Source organism: Anomaloglossus baeobatrachus, chromosome 1, assembly GCF_048569485.1.
Source record: "Anomaloglossus baeobatrachus isolate aAnoBae1 chromosome 1, aAnoBae1.hap1, whole genome shotgun sequence".
Classification (NCBI taxonomy): domain Eukaryota; kingdom Metazoa; phylum Chordata; class Amphibia; order Anura; family Aromobatidae; genus Anomaloglossus; species Anomaloglossus baeobatrachus.
Genome location: NC_134353.1, coordinates 535,090,695 through 535,115,217, shown reverse-complemented (window position 1 = coordinate 535,115,217; position 24,523 = coordinate 535,090,695). Strand labels below are relative to the sequence as shown.

General features: G+C 43.5%; 1 protein-coding gene across 2 annotated transcripts in view; it reads right to left on the bottom strand.

Moving 5' to 3' along the window:
• BNC2 (basonuclin zinc finger protein 2) overlaps nucleotides 1-24,523 on the bottom strand; it is a 952,623-nt gene that overhangs the window by 646,234 nt on the left and 281,866 nt on the right. For both annotated transcript variants that reach the window (XM_075316506.1, XM_075316521.1), the window contains exon 2: nucleotides 20,487-20,693. In XM_075316506.1, the coding sequence (XP_075172621.1) occupies nucleotides 20,487-20,693 (207 nt within the window). The remainder of the gene's footprint in view (nucleotides 1-20,486; nucleotides 20,694-24,523) is intronic.

Genomic DNA, 24,523 nt, shown 5'->3' with positions numbered 1-24,523 from the left:
GGACCAGCCGCTAACAATTGCATGTGGAGTGGAGCTATGGCTAGGATTGTTAACCTGGGAAATCCCGACGGTCAAAGTATGACACCAGGATTTAACATGCGTCAACATAGTGTGCACTTTTTTAAGCTTCGGCACACCTGTGACATGATGGCGGGTTGCCGATGGATTTTTTTCACACCAGGGGGTCTGTTGAGATGCTTCACTTGTCACAGCAGCTCTTTGAAACCTGCCTGTGGCCAGGCTTCAAAGGACACTGTGAATTTTATTATATGCAGCGATTCGATTGCATAGCTGTATATAACACAATTAATAAGACAATCACAGCTTCAAGTACCCTAAGGAGTGTATGAAAAACAGTGAAAAGTAAAAAACAAATGTTTTTATAAATAAAAAAAGGGAAAAATCATAAAATCTTTTTCCTCATTAAAAATAAAGCAAATAAAAAAGTATATACAAATGTGTTATCACCGAAAAGTCTGATCTAACAAAATATAAAAATTAACATGATTGGTAAACAGTGTAAACAAAAAAATGCAGGAATTCCAAAATTAACTATTTTTTGTTGTAATGCCACAAAAAAATGTGTAATAAGCGAGAAAATTGTCATATCTATCCCAAAGTGATAGCAATACAAATGCTGTCTCGCTCCGCAAAAAAATAGGCCATCACACAACTCCATCAACCGAAATATGAAAATGTTACAGGTCTTGGAAAATGGCGACACAACTCCCAAATTCCAATTTATTTATTTTTTTGAAAAATCTGATTTTTTTTCACCACTGAAGTAGTAAAAAAAAAAACCTGGATATGTTTGGTATCGTTGCAATCGTCCAGAGGAGAATCATATTGCCAGGTCATTTTTACCACAAAATGTACACAATGAAAACAACTCTCAAAAAAACATTTGTCAGAATTCTGGCATTTACTTTTTCGAAATGTATCTACATTTGGAATTTTTTCCCCTATGTGGTAAAATGAATGGTGTGATTCAAAAGTACATCTCATGCAAGCAACAAAACAAGCCCTCAGGTGTCTATGTGGATGGAAAAATAAAAAAGTTATGGCCTTGGAAAGAAGGGGAGGAAAAAACGAAAACACAAAAATGAAAATTGGCTGCCTCACAAAGGGATTAAAGCGCACCAATGACCAGGATTTTCCTATATAAACTAAAGCCAGTGCTATACTTGCACTATCAGGCTATCCTGCCTGTCCGTCCTCCCCCTGTTATTTATGCTAATTATATTATAGAATCATTTTACTTTGTGACTAGAAGGACCTGTGCTGATGTCATACCCATGTGACAAGAATGGGCGGGGCCTCAGCCAACAGTGCTGATACCAGTAAGCAACATTTTCTGTTGGCTGAGGTCCCGCCTCTTCTGATCACATGGGTTTGACATCAGCACAGGTTATTCTAGTCACAATGTAAAATGATTATATAATAGTATTAGCATAAATAACAGGGGGAGGGGATAACTATGAATATCCACCCCAGCTATCAGCTCATCAGCAGCTGTTGTCACTCAATAAGCTGCTGATTTTACAAACTTTACTTGCTTTTGTTTCAAAACCTATAGATCCGAGCTGACAACTAAAGGTATTTATAGAATCAGCATGACAGTGCCAGTATAGCACTAGCTTTAGGTTATGTACGAAAATCCTGGTGATTGGTGCGCTTTAATACAACCCTAAAATAGTTTTGAATAATCTACACATAGCATTAGATTTACCCATCTACTAAATATGATAGTTTATATAGCAAGATACCAACTCACACTACCAAAAGACAAACTTAAATAGCAAGATGTGTGGACATTGTGCAACCGCACACTAAACATAAAATATAACTTTTAATGGTGCTCATTTAAAACGAGTAAACCTCATAAAAACGTGAGTATAAAATGAGAATACCCAAAGCAGTGGTCACCAAGCTCAAATGGACCCTGGTTTGGGTACAGCGCACAAAATACTATCTAGGCTGGGTCACTATTATGTCACCTCAGTACTATATTAGAGGTCACATGTAGAGGGAAGCGCCCTCCACTCTGTACCTCCAATATTATCTAATGTGTAGATAATTGGTGTAAACAACCGCCATTAAACATATACCATTTCTTTAAATAATATAGTTATAATAGTTGGATCGATCTCACCAAAGACTTGCGGGCTTCAAAATTCTCATGGATAGGATATTCACTGATAAACCTTCTTCATGTTTATCTTTCAAAAAATGTTAGCAGCAGGCCTCCGGTCACTCCCTACGCGTTTCATCCCCACATAGAAATCATCAGGGGAGTCCGTGCTCATGGAAATCTGCCAGCTTAAGTAGCCATCCTTATCATCATCATCATTGTGGCCGTCTTCACAAGAATAAAATGCCTATTTCGGACACTCTGTATCAGTAGCCTCTCTCAATTCACATGCGCCGCGGCATGAAACGGGATGGGGATGAAACGCGTTGGGAGTGAACGAAGGTCAGCTGCTAACATTTTTTGAAAGATAAACATGAAGTAGGTTTATCAGTAAATATCCTATCCATGAGAATTTTGAAGCCCGCAAGTCCTTGGTGAGACCGTTCCAACTATTATAACCATATTATTTAAAGAAATGGTATATGTTTAATGGCGGTCGTTTACACCAGTTATCTACACATTAGCTAATATTGGAGGTACAGAGTGGAGGGCGCTTCCCCCTATAATGTGACCTCTAATATAGTACTGAGGTGACATAATAGTGACCCAGTCTAGATAGTGTTTTGTGCACTGTACCCAAACCAGGGTCCATTTGAGCTTGGTGATCACTGCTTTGGGTATTCTCATTTTATACTCACGTTTTTATGAGGTTTACTCGTTTTAAATGAGCACCATTAAAAGTTATATTTTATGTTTAGTGTGCGGTTGCACAATGTCCACACATCTTGCTATTTAAATAAATATAATAGTTATTTATTATGCATTGCTTTTATAGCACCATCATATTCCAATGCGCTTTACAGACATGATCATCACTGTCCCCATGGGGGCTCACAATCAATATTCCCTATCCGTATGTTTTTGGAGTGTGGCAGGAAATTGAGGCACCCGGAGGAAAACCCACCCAAACATGGGGAGAACATACAAACTCCTTACAGATGTTGTCCTTGGTGGGATTTGAGTCCAGGACTCCAGGGCTGCAAGAAAACAATGCTAACCACTGAGCTTCTGTCTTGCTCAGGACTTCACTCAAACAAAAATTGGCACCACAGATACAGAAGCTGTGTGACTTTTATTATATACATATCCTACCATATCAAAGACTTGTAATGATTTACTTAATAAGTCCCACACAAAAAATTACGCTTCCTACAGTGTCCCGGATTATGTAGCTGGCTGCCTAGTCAGTCAGCATCAAAGAAGTAATGAGGATTTTGATGGTTTCCGCCCCCTTTGAACATGAGCATGTATGACATATTGAGAAAGTCAAAGTATTTGGAAACTGTTGCAATTAATGGAAAACATAACCTTCTGGTCAAACACAATGAATTCCTTAAGCAAGCAGCGTTAGACCTGGCAGCTGTATAGAACATTCCCTTAACTTTGTGAGTGCTGGAATTCCTTATGCATGCATTATAAATCAGATTGCGCAGCTCTGCAGAGACTCAGGGACCCTTACATTTTGCCCTATCAGGCGCCTCTTACCCACCATTCATCTGCGAAACACGCGACTGGTCAAAACAGTTGTCATGGATCCACTTTTTCATTTATCACAACATCTTTGTGCAATGTTACTGTCATCCGTACAATAAATAAACATTTCCAAGACAGATTTTCTTCCTTACAGACATTTACATCACTGTTTACGTGTCATTATGTTGAATTAAGTTGTCCTTTTAAAAAGGGAGAATGAGGGCTCATTAAGAAGTCAATGAAGCTTCTCATATGGAAAAAATCGGTTTCATCAGTGTTTCTGATCAGAGTGTCATCAGAGTTTGGTCAGAGTGTCCTTTTCTATCATCAGAATTTTGTTGGTTTCATCAGTTTTTCTTACATGAAAAAAAAGTCTCATATCAACTAGCCCATGATAAAAGGACAGCACATGGATGGCATCCGAATGCTGTCAACATTTTTCACTGACCCGTAGAAAGGCTTTGGCGAGTTTGATCCAAGACACGGATCGATATGGGACAAGTCTCTGTGATTTTCTGAGGACCGCTTAGTCTGCAAAACTACATGGTCTATAATGTTTCCCCCTACTAAGGGGGAGTCAAACTGTGCAGTTTCTCAGGGGCCCCACTCTCTGGGGGACCCCAGCAGTTGTATTTCGAGGTTAAGATTGTTTTTGGACCATTGATGACTTCACAGTCATGTGAGACATGATGTAATCAAAGGTCTCTTACTGGCAGGAGTCTAAAAGCACTGAAAAGGAGATGGGCTGGTATGCAGGAGTGGCATTAGGGAGAAGGGAATGCAAACTGGGCAATTTCACAGGGCTGCCATCCTCCTAGGGATCCCGGTGTTTATGTCCTGTTGATAAGACTCTTTCAGAACCTTTGTGACATCAAGTATGGTGGCTATAGGTTGTCTCCAAAAGGTCTCTTAATTGCAGGAATCTAAGGCTGAAGAGAAGGCAGGCTAGTATATATCGATGGATAGATACATAGATACATGATAGATAAGTAGATAGAAGATAGATAGATACATGATAGATACATGATAGATAGATAGATAGATAGATAGATAGATGTGTTACACACAGGGTTTGGAGAGTTATGTTGATGTTCCAGAATATAATATGACTCTGAGCATGGGTGCTGTGAGGCACCAGGTCACCTGCCCTGCTGGCGCTTTGTCGCTGCAGCGGTGGTTAGTGCACAGTGCCACACTATAAGGCTTAGAATAGGGACCCACTCAAGAGGTTCACCGTCACGTGTCAGTTGACCTAATACAGTCTGATCAGAATGGTAACAAAGAACGTCATGTTCTATTTAATTTTTTGCATAACGGCTTTAGATCATTGGATTTTTGGGGATGTGCGATCCATGTCTTTTTCTAGTGTGTTATAATATGACTCTATTTGAATAAATGTTGATTTTTTTTTGTTCAAGAAAAAATGTAGACTGTTATTCATGGAAAAAATAAGACATCCCCTTAATATCAGCCCTATCCCGTCTTTCAAAAAAAAAAAAAAAAAAAATAATAATAATAATAATATAAGACCCTGTCTTATTTGTGGGAAACAAGGTAGGTATGAATTCTATCAAGAAAAAACATCAATAGGACTTATACGAGCAAAACCGATGTCTGAAAGAGCCCTTAAACTAAAATATACAAATTCTGCCAGTTCCAAAGGACACAATAATGACAACATTCCCTACTCATCGTGATATTGACTTATATAATTACTTGCCACTACAAACCTCCCATTTTTTAATTTGCCATTCTTATTGATTGTTACACTTCTATTACCAATGAGAAACAGATCACATTTCTTCTAAGAATTCACTAGTAGCATGTCAATTGAACTAAACATGTGAACACCTTTTCATTTAGATAAGCAGTGAATAGGAACTGTGTGGGTCTTTGAGTTCAATGTCAAGCATGATGAAGGGCAAAGAGCATATGACTACAAGAAACCATTTTCAGCAGACATGTGATATGTAATATAGGTCAGAAGTGGTATCAATTTGCCTAAGGTATAAAAGAAGAATGACATTCCAAGAGCTAAAGGATCTAGCAATAACAAAAACAGACAAATATTTTTAAATATAATTGTATCTACTTGAATATATTTGTGATAGTATAAGACATGTATTGCTTATAGCAGCATAAACCTTGGCATTTGTCAAAATATGGCTATATGTAAATAGTATGGGGAATATCAGAGGGTTGTTCATTCATTATATTATTTATGATTGATTGCTCTCAGTGAGAGAAACAAAATTATAATTTTATAGTTGTGATACCTTTTAATGGCTAACTACAATAAAATAGGATGTTACAAAGCAAGTTTTCGAGACATCTCAGGTCCCTTCATCAGGCATGCTATGACAAAATATCTGAAAAAACACAAATATATATACAAACAGAGCAGAGGCATGGCAGAGGCACTGAGATCAAGAATGAGATATCACCGCCACGCAATTACAGACATAAAAACCCATTTACCTGTGGCCAAACATTTCTGTGCTTCAGGACACAACATAAACCATATGAAAGTTGTCATATTAAAAGGCAACTACAGATCACAGAATCATCGAAGGGTCTGGGAATACAAATTTATTACAATGTTTGACTCTGTCAACACAGGACTCAACCTATCAGGAGATTTATGACCCACTACAAAATCTGAGGGGTCTGCTCCAGAGACTGAAAGACCAGACCTCTGATCTTAGGGGTGCTTCACACATAGCGAGATCGCTACCGAAATCGCTGCTACGGCACGGTTTTGGTGACGCAACAGTGACCTCATTAGCGATCTCGCTGTGTGTGACACTGAGCAGCGATCTGGCCCCTGCTGCGAGATCGCTGCTCGTTACACACAGCCCTGGTTCGTTTTCTTCAAAGCCGCTCTCCCGCTGTGACACACAGATCGCTGTGTGTGACAGCGAGAGAGCGACGAAATGAAGCGAGCAGGGAGCAGGAGCCGGCATCTGGCAGCTGCGGTAAGCTGTAACCAGGGTAAACATCGGGTAACCAAGGTGGTTACCCGATATTTACCTTAGTTACCAGCCTCCGCAGCTCTCACGCTGCCTGTGCTGCCGGCTCCGGCTCTCTGCACATGTAGCTGCAGTACACATCGGGTTAATTAACCCGATGTGTACTGTAGCTGGGAGAGCAAGGAGCCAGCGCTAAGCAAGGTGCGCAGCTCCCTGCTCTCTGCACATGTAGCTGCAGTACACATCGGGTTAATTAACCCGATGTGTACTGTAGCTAGTAGAGCAAGGAGCCAGCGCTAAGCAGTGTGCGCGGCTCCCTGCTCTCGCGGTTATGATCGCTGCTTCGTTTGACAGCTAAGCAGCGATCATAACAGCGACTTACAAGGTCGCTGTTACGTCACAGAAAATGGTGACGTAACAGCGACCTCGTTGTCGCTGTCGCTTATTGTGAACCAGCCCTTACATGGATATTGGGACAATAAAACGATCACACCACTAATCAAAGCTAATTAAGGATTCCCTCTCTAAGCTCAGTGTTTGTTTATTTAAATGTCCTTTTCTTATACCATGCCTCTGCTCTGTTTGTATATATTTGTGTTTCTTCAGATATTTTGTCATACCATGCCTGATGAAGGGACCTGAGATGTCTCGAAAGCTTGCTTTGTAATATCATTTATTCATGAAGACCAACATGATACTGTTGTGGAGAAGATTACAGCAGGATTTGGTTGCAAGCCCCGGCCGTCCCTCAAAAATTTCATGTCAAACAAGGACAAGACTGATCAGAGATGCAGCCAAGAGGCCCATAATCATTCTGGATGAACTGCAGAGATCTACAGCTGAGGTGGGAGAGTCTGTCCATCGGACAACAATCAGTCGTACACTGCACAAATGTGGCCTTTATGGAAGAGTGGTAAGAAGAAAACCATTTCTTAAAGATATCCATAAAAAGTGTCATTTAAAGTTTGCCACCTGGGAGACACAACAAACATGTGGAAGAAGGTGCTCTGGTCAGATGAAACCAAAATCAAACTTTTTGGGCTCAATGCCAAACAATATGTTTGGTGTAGAAGCAACACAGCTCATCACCCTGAACACACTATCCCCACTGTCAAACATAGTGGTGGCAGCATGATGGTTTGGGCCTGCTTTGCTGCAGCAGGGAAGATAGTTAAAATTGATGGGAAGATGGATGGAGCCAAATACAGGACCATTCTTGATGAAAACCTATTGGAGTCTGCAAAAGACCTGAAACTGGGATGGAGATTTGTCTTCCAACAAGACAATGATCCTAAACATAAAGCAAAATCTACCATGGAATGGTTCACAAATAAACGTATCCAGGTGTTAGAATGGCCAAGTCAAAGTCCAGACCTGAATCCAATCGAGAATCTGTGGAAAGAGCTGAAAACTGCTGTTCACAGATGCTCTCCATCCAACCTCACTCAGCTCAAGCTATTTGCTAAGGAAGAATGGGCAGGAATTTCAGTCTCTCGATGTGCAAAACTGATAGACACATACCCCAAGTGACTTTGAGCTGTAATCACAGCAAAAGGTGGCGCTACAAAGTATTAACTTAAAGGGTCACACACCAATTTTCATTTTTTTCAAAAATTTAAAATAAGCAATAAATATCGTACAGCTTCACAATTGTGTCCCACTTGTTGATTCTTCACCATAAAATGTAACATTTTTATCTTTGTCTGTCTGTCTATCTGTCTTGCTCCAAAATGACTTCATTACAGTGACAACCGTCGCCACACCACACGCGCTAAAGAGCCTGCGACCAAGGGCTCAGCTAACTGAACAGCCTGAACTATGATCCGACAGGACAACGCCCGACACTTTTCCCCACACCAACACGGAGCCCCAACTCCCCGGTGAGTGCTGCACCCCCGGGAGCCCACACCGGCAACCTAGCCGACACATACCCACTGCTCGCCTCCGCCCCCAGCACACATTACCCCACTTGGCTCCACCCCCCGCACTCCTCCCTCCGCATGTATACACTGAACACACACACACGAATAGTCACCTGTCCCCAGCCATACAGTCTCCAGCACCGACATCCTCAGTGCCATGGCCCCACTCGGCTCCACCCCCTGCACTCCGCCCTCCACATGTATACACTGAACACACACACACACCTACCTGGATAGTCACCTGTCCCCAGCCATGCAGTCCCCGAACTGATGTCCTCAGCTCGGCTACACCACCTCCGCACTACGCCCCCCCCACACATTACCCCACAGGATGGTGGCACATGTCAGGATGGTGGCTGCACCACAATGGGGGCACATACCAGCATTGGGCCACATCACAGCATCAGCATATTTTTACTTAACTTTACACTGTTTATGGCCTGTTTTCATTACAAGCCATGGACATCATTAAACAATAAACTCATCTATTAAAACTGTTCCTTCTATTGTTTGTCATTTTAGGGATTTAGGGCTAGGGATGGGCTGCATCTTAATGGGGAAGGTGCAGCTCTGCTGGGGCAGAAAATGGCTAGAAGGTTGGAGGAGTGTTTAAACTAGGAATGGGGGGCGAGGGTATTCACTTTATAGAAGGGGAATGTAGTGCAGATAGTGACCAGGGCACAAGTAATGAAATTGGGGGTGGTACGGGGGGAAGGGTTAGGACAGTTAATACAGTAAGCAGGAATACAGGTACAGAGTCATACGTAACGTGCATGTACACTAATGCCCGAAGCCTCACAAATAAGGTGGAGGAATTAGAATTAATATTGTTGGAAGAAAATTATGATATAGTGGGGATATCAGAGACATGGCTGGATGAGAGCTATGACTGGGCTGTTAATTTACAGGGTTATAGCCTATTCAGGAATGACCGTACAAATAAGCGAGGGGGAGGTGTGTGTCTATATGTAAAATCATCCTTAAAACCCATCCTGCGTGACAACATATGTGAGGGTACTGAGAATGTAGAGTCCCTATGGGTGGAGATAAGGGGGGGGAGAATGAATAATAAAATACTGATAGGGGTGTGTTATAAGACGCCGAATATTATGGAAGAGGTAGAGAATCTCCTCATAAAGCAAATTGATAAAGCAGCGAGTCTCGGAGAGGTAATTATTATGGGGGACTTTAACTATCCTGATATAAATTGGGGAACAGAAACTTGCAGTTCCAGCAAAGGAAATAGATTTTTGATAACAATGAAAGATAATTACCTTTCACAAATGGTACAGGACCCCACAAGAGGGGGAGCACTACTAGACCTTGTACTAACCAATAGGCCAGACCGCATATCAAATATACAAGTTGGGGGTTACTTGGGGAATAGTGATCACAAAATAATAAGTTTTCATGTATTCTTTAGTAAGATGTCTAGTAGAGGGGCTACAAGGACACTAAACTTCAGGAAAGCAAATTTTAAACGGTTGAGAGATGATCTTAGTGCAATAAACTGGGATGATGTACTAAGTAATAAAAGTACACAAAGCAAATGGGAGACTTTTATGAGCATCCTGAATAGGGCTTGTGCAGAAAATATACCCTATGGGAACAAACATGCTAGAAATAGGAGGAAACCCCTATGGCTAAATAGAGCTGTAAGGGAAGCAATAAAAGAAAAACAGAAAGCCTTAAAAGAATTAAAGAGGGTAGGTAGTGATGAGGCATTATATAATTATAGAAAATTAAATAAAATATGTAAAAAGCAAATTAAGTTAGCTAAGTTTGAGACAGAGAGACTCATTGCGAGAGAAAGTAAAAATAATCCTAAAATATTCTTTAACTACATAAACAGTAAAAAACTGAAAAGCGATAGTGTTGGCCCCCTTAAAAATAGTCTTGGTGAAATGGTGGAAGGGGATGAGGGTAAAGCCAACCTGCTGAATGACTTTTTTTCTACGGTTTTTATACAAGAAAATGCCATGGCAGATGACATGACCAGTGATACTATAAATTCACACTTGAATATTACCTGCTTAACCCAGCAGGAAGTACGCCGCCGCCTCGAAATCACTAAGGTTGACAAATCTCCGGGCCCGGATGGCATACACCCCAGAGTACTACAGGAATTGAGTTCTGTGATAGATAGACCATTATTTTTAATCTTCTCAGATTCCTTAATAACAGGGTCGGTACCGCAGGACTGGCGCATAGCAAATGTGGTGCCAATATTCAAAAAGGGGACAAAAACTGAGCCGGGAAATTATAGGCCGGTAAGTTTAACCTCTACGGTTGGTAAAATCCTTGAGGGTTTCTTGAGAGATGCTATATTGGAGTATCTCAAGAAAAATAACCTTATGACAGAGTATCAACATGGGTTTATGAGGGATCGATCCTGTCAAACTAATTTGATCAGCTTCTATGAAGAGGTAAGTTCAAGTCTGGACCAGGGAAATGCAGTGGATGTTGTGTATATGGACTTTTCAAAAGCTTTTGATACGGTGCCACACAAAAGGTTGGTACATAAAATGAGAATAATGGGGATAGGGGAAAATATGTGTAACTGGGTTAAAAACTGGCTAAGTGATAGGAAACAAAGGGTGGTTATTAATGGTACGTACTCGGACTGGGTCTCAGTTCATAGTGGGGTACCACAGGGGTCAGTATTGGGCCCACTTCTTTTCAACATATTTATAAATGACCTTGTTGGGGGCATGCGGAGTAGAATTTCAATATTTGCAGATGATACTAAACTCTGCAGGGTAATCAATACAGAGGAGGATAATTTTATATTACAGGGAGATTTATGTAAATTGGAGGATTGGGCTGAGAAGTGGCAATTGAAGTTTAATGTAGATAAATGTAAGGTCATGCACTTGGGTAGAGGAAATAACATTTATGATTATGTACTTAATCGTAGAACACTGGGTAAAACAGACACAGAAAAAGACTTGGGTGTATTGGTGGATGGTAAACTTCACTTTAGTGGACAGTGTCAGGCAGCTGCTGCCAGGGCTAATAAAATAATGGGATGTATTAAAAGAGGTATAAGTGTTCATGAAAAAAATATAGTTCTACCTCTGTACAAGTCACTAGTGCGACCACACTTAGAATACTGTGTACAATTCTGGTCACCGATATATAAGAAGGACATAGCTGAACTGGAGAGGGTGCAGAGAAGAGCCACCAAGATTATTAGAGGAATGGGTGGGCTGCAATACCAAGACAGGTTATTAAACTTGGGGTTATTTAGTTTGGAAAAACGAAGGCTTAGGGGGGATCTAATCACAATGTATAAATATATGAGGGGACAGTACAAAGACCTTTCCAAAGATCTTTTTACACCAAGGCCTGCGACTGGAACACGGGGGCATCCACTACGTCTTGAGGAAAGAAGGTTTAATCATAATCACAGACGAGGATTCTTTACTGTACGAGCAGTGAGACTATGGAACTCTCTGCCACATGATGTTGTAATGAGTGATTCACTACTAACATTTAAGCAGAGCCTGGACGCCTTTCTTGAAAAATGTAATATTACCAGTTATGTATATTAGATTTTATGACAGGGTATTGATCCAGGGAACTAGTCTGATTGCCGGATGTAGAGTCAGGAAGGAAATTTTTTCCCCATTGGAACTTGTTTGCCACATTGGGGTTTTTTTTGCCTTCCTCTGGATCAACATGTTAGGCTACAGGTTGAACTAGATGGACTTAGAGTCTCCCTTCAACCTTAAAAACTATGATACTATGATACTATGATTTTAAAACCAATAAACAATTAAATCAGAATACTAAATTAAACCTAACCCATCCAGTTCATTCATTACCTCATTATTCAATCTGCTAACCTACATACACATTCTAGACTACCCGATACGTTAGAATCGGGCCACCTTCTAATATATATATATATATATATATATATATATATTGATATTTATATTTATATATACATATATATTATATATATTCTATTTGCATACTTCCCAGGGGGCGTTGCTCTAGAATCACTGCGTTGAGAAACACGTGATGGTGTCTCCGCTAGAGATGAGCGAACCGGTCGTGGTTCGGCTCCAGTTCGGTTCGTCGAACGGAGGTCTCGTTCGAGTTCGGTTCGTCGAACGTTCGACGAACCGAACTCGAACCGCATAGGAAACAATGGCAGGCATTCACAAACACATAAAAACACCTAGAAAACACCCTCAAAGGTGTCCAAAAGGTGACAAACAACTCACAACACAACACAAACACATGGGAAAGTGACAAGGACATATACTCATGCGAAAACAAAAGAGCTGGACAAGGAAAAAGAGGAGGACACACAGATATATGAGTATATGCAAGTAAACGTCGATGCCATTATTGTGCAACTTGAGCCCTGCTCATTTTAGGCTTCCAATCTGGATAAATTGCCTGAGCTTGCCACGTACGCCTTGGGGATCTTGTCGTGTCCTGCAGCCAGCGTTCTCTCGGAACCTGTCTTCAGTGCTGCTGGGGGTCTCTGCTGGCAGATAAGCACACGTGTCTGTCCACTGACAATGTGGACATGGCTCTCAGAGGACTTTTCTTCCCCTGGGTCAGCCAGGGGAGGCGAAAGGCAGGCGTATTTTTGAGAGTGCTTCATGCAAAGCATCTGTTTCATTTTGAAAAGGGGGATCAACTGATGCCAGTCAAGTGGGGTGTGTGTGGCCCAATTAGTGGAAACGAGGGAGACTGTGGTTGGAGTCCCCTCGCTTTTGAAAAAAGAACCAAGATGAACAAGTCATGTCTCTCAGAGGACTTTTCTTCCCCTGGGTCATCCAGGGGAGGCGAAAGGCACGCGTATTTTTGAGAGTGCTTCATGCAAAGCATCTGTTTCATTTTGAAAAGGGGGATCAAGTGATGCCAGTCAAGTGGGGTGTGTGTGGCCCAATTAGTGGAAACGAGGGAGACTGTGGTTGGAGTCCCCTCGCTTTTGAAAAAAGAACCAAGATGAACAAGTCATGGCTCTCAGAGGACTTTTCTTCCCCTGGGTCATCCAGGGGAGGCGAAAGGCACGCGTATTTTTGAGAGTGCTTCATGCAAAGCATCTGTTTCATTTTGAAAAGGGGGATCAAGTGATGCCAGTCAAGTGGGGTGTGTGTGGCCCAATTAGTGGAAACGAGGGAGACTGTGGTTGGAGTCTCCTCGCTTTTGAAAAAAGAACCAAGATGAACAAGTCATGGCTCTCAGAGGACTTTTCTTCCCCTGGGTCATCCAGGGGAGGCGAAAGGCACGCGTATTTTTGAGAGTGCTTCATGCAAAGCATCTGTTTCATTTTGAAAAGGGGGATCAACTGATGCCAGTCAAGTGGGGTGTGTGTGGCCCAATTAGTGGAAACGAGGGAGACTGTGGTTGGAGTCCCCTCGCTGTGTTTTACATGATTTTCGAAGGGCATGACATGCCTAAGAGGTTGAGTTTCATCATCCGCAACTTGTTGGCAACAGAAAGGCTGCCTTTACACCCTTTTGAGACCGAGGATTTTCGAGACCCTATGCCCATTGCAGTGCCCCAAGAGCCAATGGCCAGTCGTCACTCCTTCTCCAAGAAAGGCATGCCCGCGCTACCACAGCAGGTCGCACACAACCTCACCGATTCCTTGAGAAACTCTGTGTGTGACAGGGTGCAATTCACCACAGATACTTGGACCAGTAAGCATGGACAGAGGAGTTACATGTTGCTGACTGGGCACTGGGTAACCATGGTGAGAGATGGAGAAGGGTTTGCTGTACAAGTCTTGCCGTCCCCACGACTTGTGTGTCAATCCTTCCTCTGTATGTACAAGTTCCTCCACTGCTTCTGCCTCCTCAACCTCGTGTGGGTCGTCCACCTCGGCCCAAACCCTGTGTGGTCAGGCCACCCTTCCTTGTAACTGTGCCCAAGGAATCCCACACACCTCCTTACTATGCTGGCAGCAGAGCTCAAGGCCATCAGGCAGTCAAATGTTTACTTTGAAATGTAGGGGAAATGTAAGACACCGCTGAGGAATTGTGGACGGTTAGCTCTGGAGAGTGAGACTGAGTTTCATCAATGGTTGTCTACACTCAACCAGCAGTCAGGGAAGGTCGGGTGCGACAATGATGCAAACCAGTCTGCGACCCTTCTTCAGGGCAATGTGACACACGTGCCTTGTATGGCTCACGTGTTGAACCTGGTTGTCCAGCAATTTTTAAAACACTATCCCGGCCTACATGGTCTTCTGCAGAGGGCACGGTGTAACGCCTGCCTGGATCGACACACTCAGATGGGCTGTAAAGGATAGGCTAGAGGCAAGCCACTCACCAAGCTGGACACCCAGAACCCTGAAACCCTTTAACCCCTATACAGTGATTTGGAATTACACAGGGCCCAAGTTGATCAATACCTGTGGAAGGCTGCAGTTCCAGAGAATAGTAGTCATGCAGGGTCAAAAACATTAATTGAGGAAGAGGAACAGAATGGGATGGCCAGGACTTAATCAGAAAACAAGCAGAGGTGAAATGCGGATCGGCCAACGAGGTACATAAACAGCAAGCAGGAAAAGTAGTCAGGTAACAAGCACACAAACTCATAAAACTGAACTGGGGGTAACAGTAACAAGAGGTTCATAGCTTTGTCTGGCAGTGGTCTGCAGACAGGAGGGGCCTAAAAAAGGGTGTGGTGTCTTCCCATTGGTTGTAGCTGAATGATGGTACTCCATCTGTGAGATACCCACCACCTACATTCAGCCTGTGGTTCTGTATCTGTCAAGGTAACGCAACCCAGTGGGTGATCATAACCTGTGTCCACCTGCGCCGCAGGCATCGACTCCTTTCCCATCATCAGCACTATGCACGAAAGGAACACGTTGTCACCTGGCGACCGGAGTACAAATTGATTGAGTGGACTACGTTGGTGACTTAGCCGTGTGCGGCAATGATGCAAACCTGTCTGCGGACCTTCGTCAGGGCAATGTGACACACGTGCCTTGTATGGCTCACGTGTTGAATCTGATTCTCCAGCAATTTTTAAAATACCATCCCTGCCTACATGGCCTTGTGCAGCGGGCACGCTGCTATGTGCTCACTTTCATCCTTCGCACCCAGCAGCTCAACAACTTTCATCGCTCCGGAAGTCTTAGGGTCTGGCGGTTAAACGCCGGAAATGCGATGTTCTGAAACGCAGGAATTGGAATCTGCACATGTTGCAGCGTGTGTGGCAGCACCGCAGAGCCCTGCTGAAATACGTTATGACGTATAACCTGGGCTAACTTGATCCAGAGGTGGTGCAGATCACGCTGCTGGAGTGGTGTCAGATCAAGGACCTATGCACCCTTCTTCACAGTTTACAAATGTCGACGAAGATGTTTAGCACTGGCGATGCCATTCTCAGCGTGACAATTCTGGTCATCTACAAGATGGAGCACACTGTAAGCATTATTCGGAGTCAGGTGTTGGTCCAAGAGGAAGGTGAGGAAGTACAGGAAGAGTCATATGCAGAAGGGATAATAAGATCTACAAGGTCCATACAGTGAGCGGCACCTAGGCGGCAGTTATGGTCGGGGATAGGGATTAACAAGGGCGCATAGTATCAGCAAAAATTGTTGAGGAAGGTGCAGGAGCCCATGAAGAAATGGAGGACGAACTTACGATGGGCATGGAAGACTCAGCAGATGAGTGAGAGCTTGCTCACATTTCGGTTGTGCGAGGTTGGGGGGAGAGGGCAGAGGAAGGAGGCACGATTCTCACCTCTCTGCCACCAACACACCAAGGACTTGGTCCTCCTGGATGCACAAGACACATGAGCGCCTTCTTGGTGCACTACCTACAACATGACCCTTGGATTGTATGAATTCGAAGTAATGCTAACTACTGCGTTGCCACACTGTTAGATCCCCGGTACAAGTCCAAATTTTGTGACATAATTCCAGCCATAGAAAGGGACGCACGTATGCAGGAGTATCAGCAGAAGCTGTTACTCGATCTTAGCTCGGCTTTTCCACCAAACAACCGTGCACCAGTGCTACACAGAGTGAATCTCAACGCTTTCTCATGGATAGGAGGAAATGGTCTTTTACTTGTCCACATCTGAGGGACCGAGGGCTGGCTGCTGTGCTGAGATGGCATTGAGTACGGTGTCCCAGCAGAGTTGCGCTTTTGGTCATATACCAAATGAGTTGAAAAAGGACAAATGCTGGTGGAAAGGGGAACAGGTGTGTTGGAAAGGGGAAAAAAGTTTTTGTCCGTGGGTTTGTTGGTTAAGCAAAAGTAACATTTGATGAAGAAACACCATCTGTTACGGTGGGACTGGCAGATTTGGATAAGGTGGTATATACTCTGTTACCGCTATATAACGAAAATTAATAAGAAAAGAAAGAGAAAGGTATATATCCCCATCAGCAGTCAATGTCCACCGTGCTCCCAGATGGAAAAGGAGAGGTTGGCAACTGGAAGGTTAGGTGGACGATACAGATCTGTGTGGCTATGAAACTAATAGTTGCCTGAACCGAGTTAGACGCCACTCGGATCTAGAGACTGGGAGCCCTGTTAGCGTCACAGGGTCCACACGCCCACCCAGCCCAGGAACTCCCTGTTAACATCACAGGGGCCATTCAGTACGCTGACCGTGTGCATTGGGGCCACACCTGTGGACAGCAGGCGCATCAGCAGCAGCAGGCCTGTTAATGCCACTGGGCTGCACAAGCAGGACTTGTAGGACAGGAGCTGGTCTTAACCATTCTGCGTTACCAACTGTGGTGGCGGCCTGCATCTACGCCCTATCCCTGCCTACCTCTGGCCTAAAGCCGCAATGGGTTCAACACATGGAGGTGTGCTCTTTCAGAGCATAATAGAAGACTGCGCACCTCCTTGTTGGCTCCAGCCCGTTTTATAACCTCGGTTTGCCCCAAACCAGGGTGGTCCACAATGCACATCCTGGAGACAAAAGCAGAGTGACACGTCATGAGTGGCATAACTAGCGTCCTATTTGGAACCGCAACTTCAATAATGACCTCATGGCTGCCACGACACAAACACCTCACCAGTCATCGTCTGACCATCAATAATGATGTGACAAGTCATAGGGGCGGGCCTCTGCAAGCCATTTGGGAGTGGCCTGGCCACATCGTCAGGACACCTGATGCCCTGTGGTCTATATGGGCCCCCCCACATGAGGGGCAGGGCCAAAGAGTTCATTACCGGACCTAGTCTCTGATGCAGTAAGTGCCTGAGCATAGTCAGTTGCATGAAATAGAGTCTCTGAAAAAAGACTATCAGCTTTAGCATGGTGTCTAGGCACAAAACAGGACTTAGACCCGGCACAGAATGCAAGTACCTGTGCAAAGAGGCTTTTCGAACTAAGTGTGGGAGCATGCGCTGTATCCCGAAATGAAGACTTAGCCTCAGGAATGGCACAGTCAGGCTGAGCATACTCACTAGGGGAAACACTGTAGTTAGGCTGCAGCTGGGGTAAATCGGCACACACATGCGCACTAGCTGCCTCTCCACACTTACACATGGAGGAGAAATTGCTCTTCGGGTGTGGACTTGGAGATGCTGTCTATGAACAGAAGGAAAAGCTAAAGGAAGCCTCACTTTCTATCCCTCCGAATTATCAAATGCTGCAAAGAATTCCCTGAGTTTGCTATAACATTAGCGTAGCAAAATGTGCATGAGGGTTTCATGCATAGGTGCTAGAAATAGCTTGGCACCAGTGGGGCACTAATGAAATAGAACAGCCAGTTCTATGATGCCACTAAATGGCAGTATTTTTTGCTATCATTATAGCTTATTAAAAACAGAGCAGGAGGGTGTCCTGCAGAGGTGCTAGAAATAGCTTGGCACCAGTGGGGCACTAATGGAATACAACAGCCAGTTCTATGATGCCACTAAATGGCAGCATTTTTTGCTATCATTATAGCTTATTAAAAACAGAGCAGGAGGGTGTCCTGCACAGGTGCTAGAAATAGCTTGGCACCAGTGGGACAATAATGAAATACAACAGCCAGTTCTATGATGCCACTAAATGGCAGTATTTTTTGCTATCATTATAGCTTATTAAAAACAGAGCAGGAGGGTGTCCTGCACAGGTGCTAGAAATAGCTTGGCACCAGTGGGACAATAATGGAGTACAACAGCCACGTTTACGATGCCACTAAGTTCACTCAGTGTTTGCTAGTATAATGGCTTAGTAACAATGAGTTTGAGTGTGCAATTTAGGCAGAGGTGCTGCAAATATCTTTGCTCTAGTGGGACAATACAGAAGTCCAACAGCCACGTTTAGGATGCCACTAATTCACTCAGTGTTTGCTAGTATAATGGCTTAGTAACAATGAGTTTGAGTGTGCATTGCAGGCAGACGTGCTGCAAATATCTTTGCACTAGTGGGACACTACAGAAGTCCAACAGCCACGTTTAGGATGCCACTAAGTTCACTCAGTGTTTGCTAGTATAATGGCTTAGTAACAATGAGTTTGAGTGTGCAAAGGGCAGGAGGGTACAGTGGCAGGGTTGTGGGTCTCTGGGTAGAGGAAAGGAAGCCTGCCTTTCTATCCCTCCTAATGGGGAAATGCAGCGAGGAAATCCCTGACTTTAGCTACACAGACGCTGTCATCTTGTGTAGCTGTTAAACTCTGTTTTCACGGACCTGTCACCTATGGCTCTGACCCTGCCGGTATTAGCCCTTAAAAGGACTGATAGAAAGTGCTATCCCTATGCTGTACAGCGCTGTGTATAGAGCGTACACAGCAGTATCGAAGCTAGGCGCTGCGCCAGCGCTGACTGACACCAAGGACGCAGAAGGCAGATAATGGCGTGCTGGAGGAAAATGTCCGTTTTTATAATGCAGGGACATGTGACATGGACCTCCTATCACACATGCCGTTGCTTCTCTGGCTAAAAGTCCACTTAGCTGTGTGTGTGTCTGGGATTGGCTGACATGCTGGCCCTCCCCACTACACGCGTGTGCTTAGGGAAGGAAGACAAGGAAAAAAAAAAAAAAAATGGCGATCGCCATTATCCATACAGCAGTGATCTGAATGCGCTGTTCCCGCACACTATACACTAAAATTTCATAATAGTGTGAGTCACAGAGTGACTTACACTATTACAGCGGAAAGCCAGCTAGTAATTAGCTGGTCTTTTTGCTGCTAGAACCGTTCTCGAACGTATCTAGAACTATCGAGCTTTAGCAAAAAGCTCGAGTTCTAGTTCTATCTAGAACAGCCCCCAAAATCACTCGAGCCGCGAACTGGAGAACCTCGAACCGCGACCCGCGCTCAACTCTAGTTTCCGCAGTGGATATGTTGATCTCCCTAAGGTCAACAATGCTTGCTTAAGTAGTCTTTTACTAGGCATTGCCCCCACTAGCCAGATTCCTACTCCACACTGATGAGGGGCAAATACCCCGAAACGGCTGTCTGTGGATGGATACCATGTTTGGTATAGGTGGTCTCCTTGACTGGAGACTGCCCTTCCCGTGGTTGTTCCTTCCCGGTGAAAGACCTGGCTAGTTTCCTGGCAGCGTTGAGAAACACGTGATGGTGTATCCGCGGCTTTCTTATTTGTATACATATATATATATAAAGCATCACTTTCATAATTATTGTATAATTTATGTTGCCTGCTTTGACTACGACAGCATACATTATTTCCAGTGTTTTAAGCTAAACAATCGGCCCCTGTCCAAAATCTATACATAAATACCCACATGCATCATACAGTCATTCACATGCCTAATATCTATTAGTCAGCTGTTTCTTTTGTGAGTAGGGTAAAAACATAAAAAGTATAGTTAGGCTAGTTGCGTCATTTGTCAACCCTAGAAATTTTCTTAAGGATATTACTAACTATTAGCCTTAATAGGAAGAAAAGCTTTGTCACATACAATATTTCATAGTATAATCAGAAACGGCACATATGACTTCCATATACTGGAGAAAACTATTACCATACTTACAGATTTTCCTGATTTTAGTTTCGGGTCCATTTGCCAGGCTCCAGGCCAGTAGGAAGGTGTAATGTCATCACTCATTGTACTGGATGGCCATTGTACATCCCAGGATGAAGTTGCAGCAGGTAAGCTATGAGTTTCATGTAAAGCTGGAGGGTCTTCACTGCTGACCTTAGTACGATTCATCATTGGGGGACAGTCCCCGTTGCAATCCTGTTGAAAACATATAACACATAGTGTTATATTATCTAGCTGAAACTTGTTTAAAGGGGGTTCTCTGGGCATATAACTTTGATGTGAGATCCTTAGGATTAGATCTTCAACATTGGATCAATGGAAGCAGAACACCAGACACCCCCACAAATCAACTTTTATTAGTTCCAGCCACTTTGCAGCCATGTTCTGTAAATCACCTGTTATACCCTGTAGTAACTGCTATACGTTAAACAGTTCTGTACACTCCTACGTCCGCTAATATTAGGGGGTGCCAGCTGTCGGACTCCCCGAATCTGATATTGATGATGTATGTGAAGGATAAATCTTCAATATTATACAACGGGACAACCCCTTTAAGGATGAATACACAAAACTTGGGATTAAACTCAAAATGATTAACAAATATTAGAGTATTTTCATATGCATTAGATTTGATGCAGAAATGTAACCTTCATTTAGAAATGCAGAAAAAATCTGCTATGTGTAAATATAAAAAAATAATGAAATCGAACATATAAGTTGCACTATGCAATCAGAAGCACATCAAAATGTATTGACTATGCACATATACAGTATGTTTATTAAAACAAGTACTAATCTAAATCTATACTTTATAATTTGTTTTTATTTGCTTTTAAAACTAAAAGGTACTTTTAAACGGCATGCTGCAACATCGCTAGCCGACTGTAGCGATGTCGAGCGCGATAGTCCCCGCCCCCGTCGCAGATGCGATCTCTTGTGACGTAAACATCCCGCCCACCTTCTAACTTCCTCATTGCAGGCGGGATGCAGGTAAGGAGATGTTTCTCGCTCCTGCGGCTTCATACACAGCGATGTGTGCTGCCGCAGGAACGAGGAACAACATCGTACCTGTCGCTGTCGCGAAATTATGGAAATGACTGACACTACACAGATCACTGATTTTCAACGCTTTTGCGATCGTTTATCGGTGCTTCTAGGCTTTACACTTTGCGACGTCGTTACCGGCGCCGGATGTGCATCACTTTCGATTTGACCCCGACGAGATCGCAGTAGCGATGTCGCAACGTGCAAAGCACTCCTAAGAATACTAAAGCCAACAATTAGAAAAGCATTCCATTCTCCATCATATGTCGTACTGAAAAAAAAAATCAACACAAATATTAATTGACCTTAGACGCCTAAAATTTAGACATTATTACTTGTATCTAAGGGGTTAAAAAAAATCACAAATTTGTCCAATAAAAGTGGCGCACGTTTTGCGCCATTTTCCGAAACCTGTAGCGTTCTCATTTTTCTGGATCTATGGCTCAGTGATGGCTTATTTTTAGCGTCTCGAGCTGACGTTTCTAATGGTACAATCTTTGCGCAGATGCTACATTTTGATCACCTGTTATTGCATTCTGCGCAAAATTTGCGGCAACCAAAAAATGTAATTTTGGCGTTTGGATTTTTTTTGCCGCTACGCCGTTTCTTGATCAGATTAATTGATTTTATATTTTGATAGATCGGGCATTTCTGAACGCGGCAATACCAAATATGTGTATATTTTTTATTTTTTTAACCCTAATGGGGCGAAAGGGTGGTGATTTGAACTTTTAGGTTTTTTTGTTTTTTTTTTCTTTTTGAAAACTTTTTTTTTAATTATTTTTTTATTTTACTAGTCCCCCTAGGGGGCTATAGTGATCAGCAATCTGATCGCTCTGCCCTATCTGTAGATCTCAGCTACAGAGCTGAGAACTGCAGATACGCTGCTTTACTCTACGTGCTGGCATTATGCCGGCACTGAGAGGAAGTGACTCATGTTAGCTAGAGGCATCATCACATGACCCTGTGCTACCATGGCAACCACCGAAAGTCACGTGATCACACACGTGACTTCCGGTGGGGTCGGCGGTAAGTAAAAGCAATGGCCGCGCGCATATACATCTCGCTGCCAGACTTTGGCAGCGAGACGTAAGGGGTTAAATGTTCCGGGTGGAATGCGATTCCACTCGGAACATGCAGGCACACATGTCAGCTGTTGAAAACAGCTGATATGTGTGCGGATTGCCGCGACCTGCCCACGGCAGGGGGCGGGGACTAACCTCACACGCTCTGTGACGGATAGATCCGTCAAGGGTCGTGAAGGGGTTAATATTGATTCCCAGGGGGCAATGCACCTAGGATTTCACTGTGTTAAGCGCCTTTGCAGGCTGCCGGCAGTGTTTTCTCTGGCTCGTCTCCCTGAGATCAGTGACTTTTTTGTCTTGTTGGTCTACTAGGCATTGCTCCCACCTGGCCAGAATCCTACTCCACACTGATGAGGGGCAATACCCCGAAACAGCTGTCTGTGGATGGATACCTGGCCTTGGTATTTCCCTTGTCATATCTTTAAACTCGTCAAGAGCTGGATATTGACTAAAAGGGCCACTTAATATGTTGGTTATGGTGGTCTCCTAAAAAGAGCCACTCCTTGGCTAGGTCCTTCCCGGAGGGCTATCTGGCCATTTTTCGTATCAAGACTCCTAACAGAGGGTCCATGGACCTTTTTGATTTTTTAATATTGATTTTAGGCACACCACTCTTTGATATTATTTTACATTACAGGTAATCTTTCATGTTTAAATCAGAGTTTTATGTTAAATGTATTTTTTTTAAGATTTTTGGCAATGTTTGTTTCTATATCCTAAGCTTTACTAAAAATAAAAATAAGAAATCTTACAATATTCACAATGGTCAATGTGGATTTTTTTTAGACTAATGGCGGCGTTACACGCGCCGATATATCGTGCGATCGCAAGAGCAATCGCACCCGCCCCCATCGTTTGTACGTCACGGGCAATTTGTTGCCCATGTCGCACAAAGTCGTTTACCCCCGCCACACGTACTTACCTCCCGAATGACCTCACTGTGGGTGGCGAACATCCTCTTCCTGAAGGGGGAGGAACGTTCGGCGTCACAGCGACGTCACACAGCGGCCGCCCAATAGAAGCGGAGGGGCGGATATAAGCGGGATGTAACGTCCCGCCCACCTCCTTCCTTCCACATTGCTGACGACCACAGGTAAGCTGCAGTTCGTCGTTCCCGAGGTGTTACACGGAGCAGTGTGTGCTGCCACGGGAACGAAGAACAACCGGCGAGCAGAAGGAGGAACGATTTTTTGAAAATGAGTGACGTGTCAACGAGCAACGATAAGGTGAGTTTTTTTGCTCATTAACAGTCGCTCGTAGCTGTCACACGCTACGATATGTCAAACTATGTCGGCTGTGCGTCACGGAATCCGTGACCCCGACGACATATCACCCGATATATCGTAGCGTGTGACGCCGCCCTTAATCTCACTTTGGTTTTAGGAAATTCACATTCACATTAGTAGCAATGAACAGGCTTTGACCATATGGGATTGAATTATCAAGGCTTCCACGCCAGAATTCTGGCATAAAAAACTCTGAAAAATCACAACATTTACTCCAAATCAAAATGAACTGTTGTGTTTCCTATACCAGAAATCTTACAGCAGTACCCGACTGGAGTGAGATTTCTGTAATAGCGCATGGAGGTTCACACCACTCGTCTGATGCTCCAGATTCATGAATAAGTGTGCAGCTCTTCATGAATCAGAGGAGTCTGACTCCAACATGCCCCCTCATCATGACCACAATGAATAACACTGGACTTGATGAATCAGGCCTTTTATTTTGTATTCAACGATATAAAGAGCCAAAGGTTATTGTGAAGCAAGGGGGTGTAGGGTCAGCTGTGATATCACCTACAGTGATTGTTGAATGCTATTTATTTATATAGATATGCTAAATACGTTTCCTGAAAAGACAGGAAGTACAAGTCTAGAAATGTCCCAGTGGCCA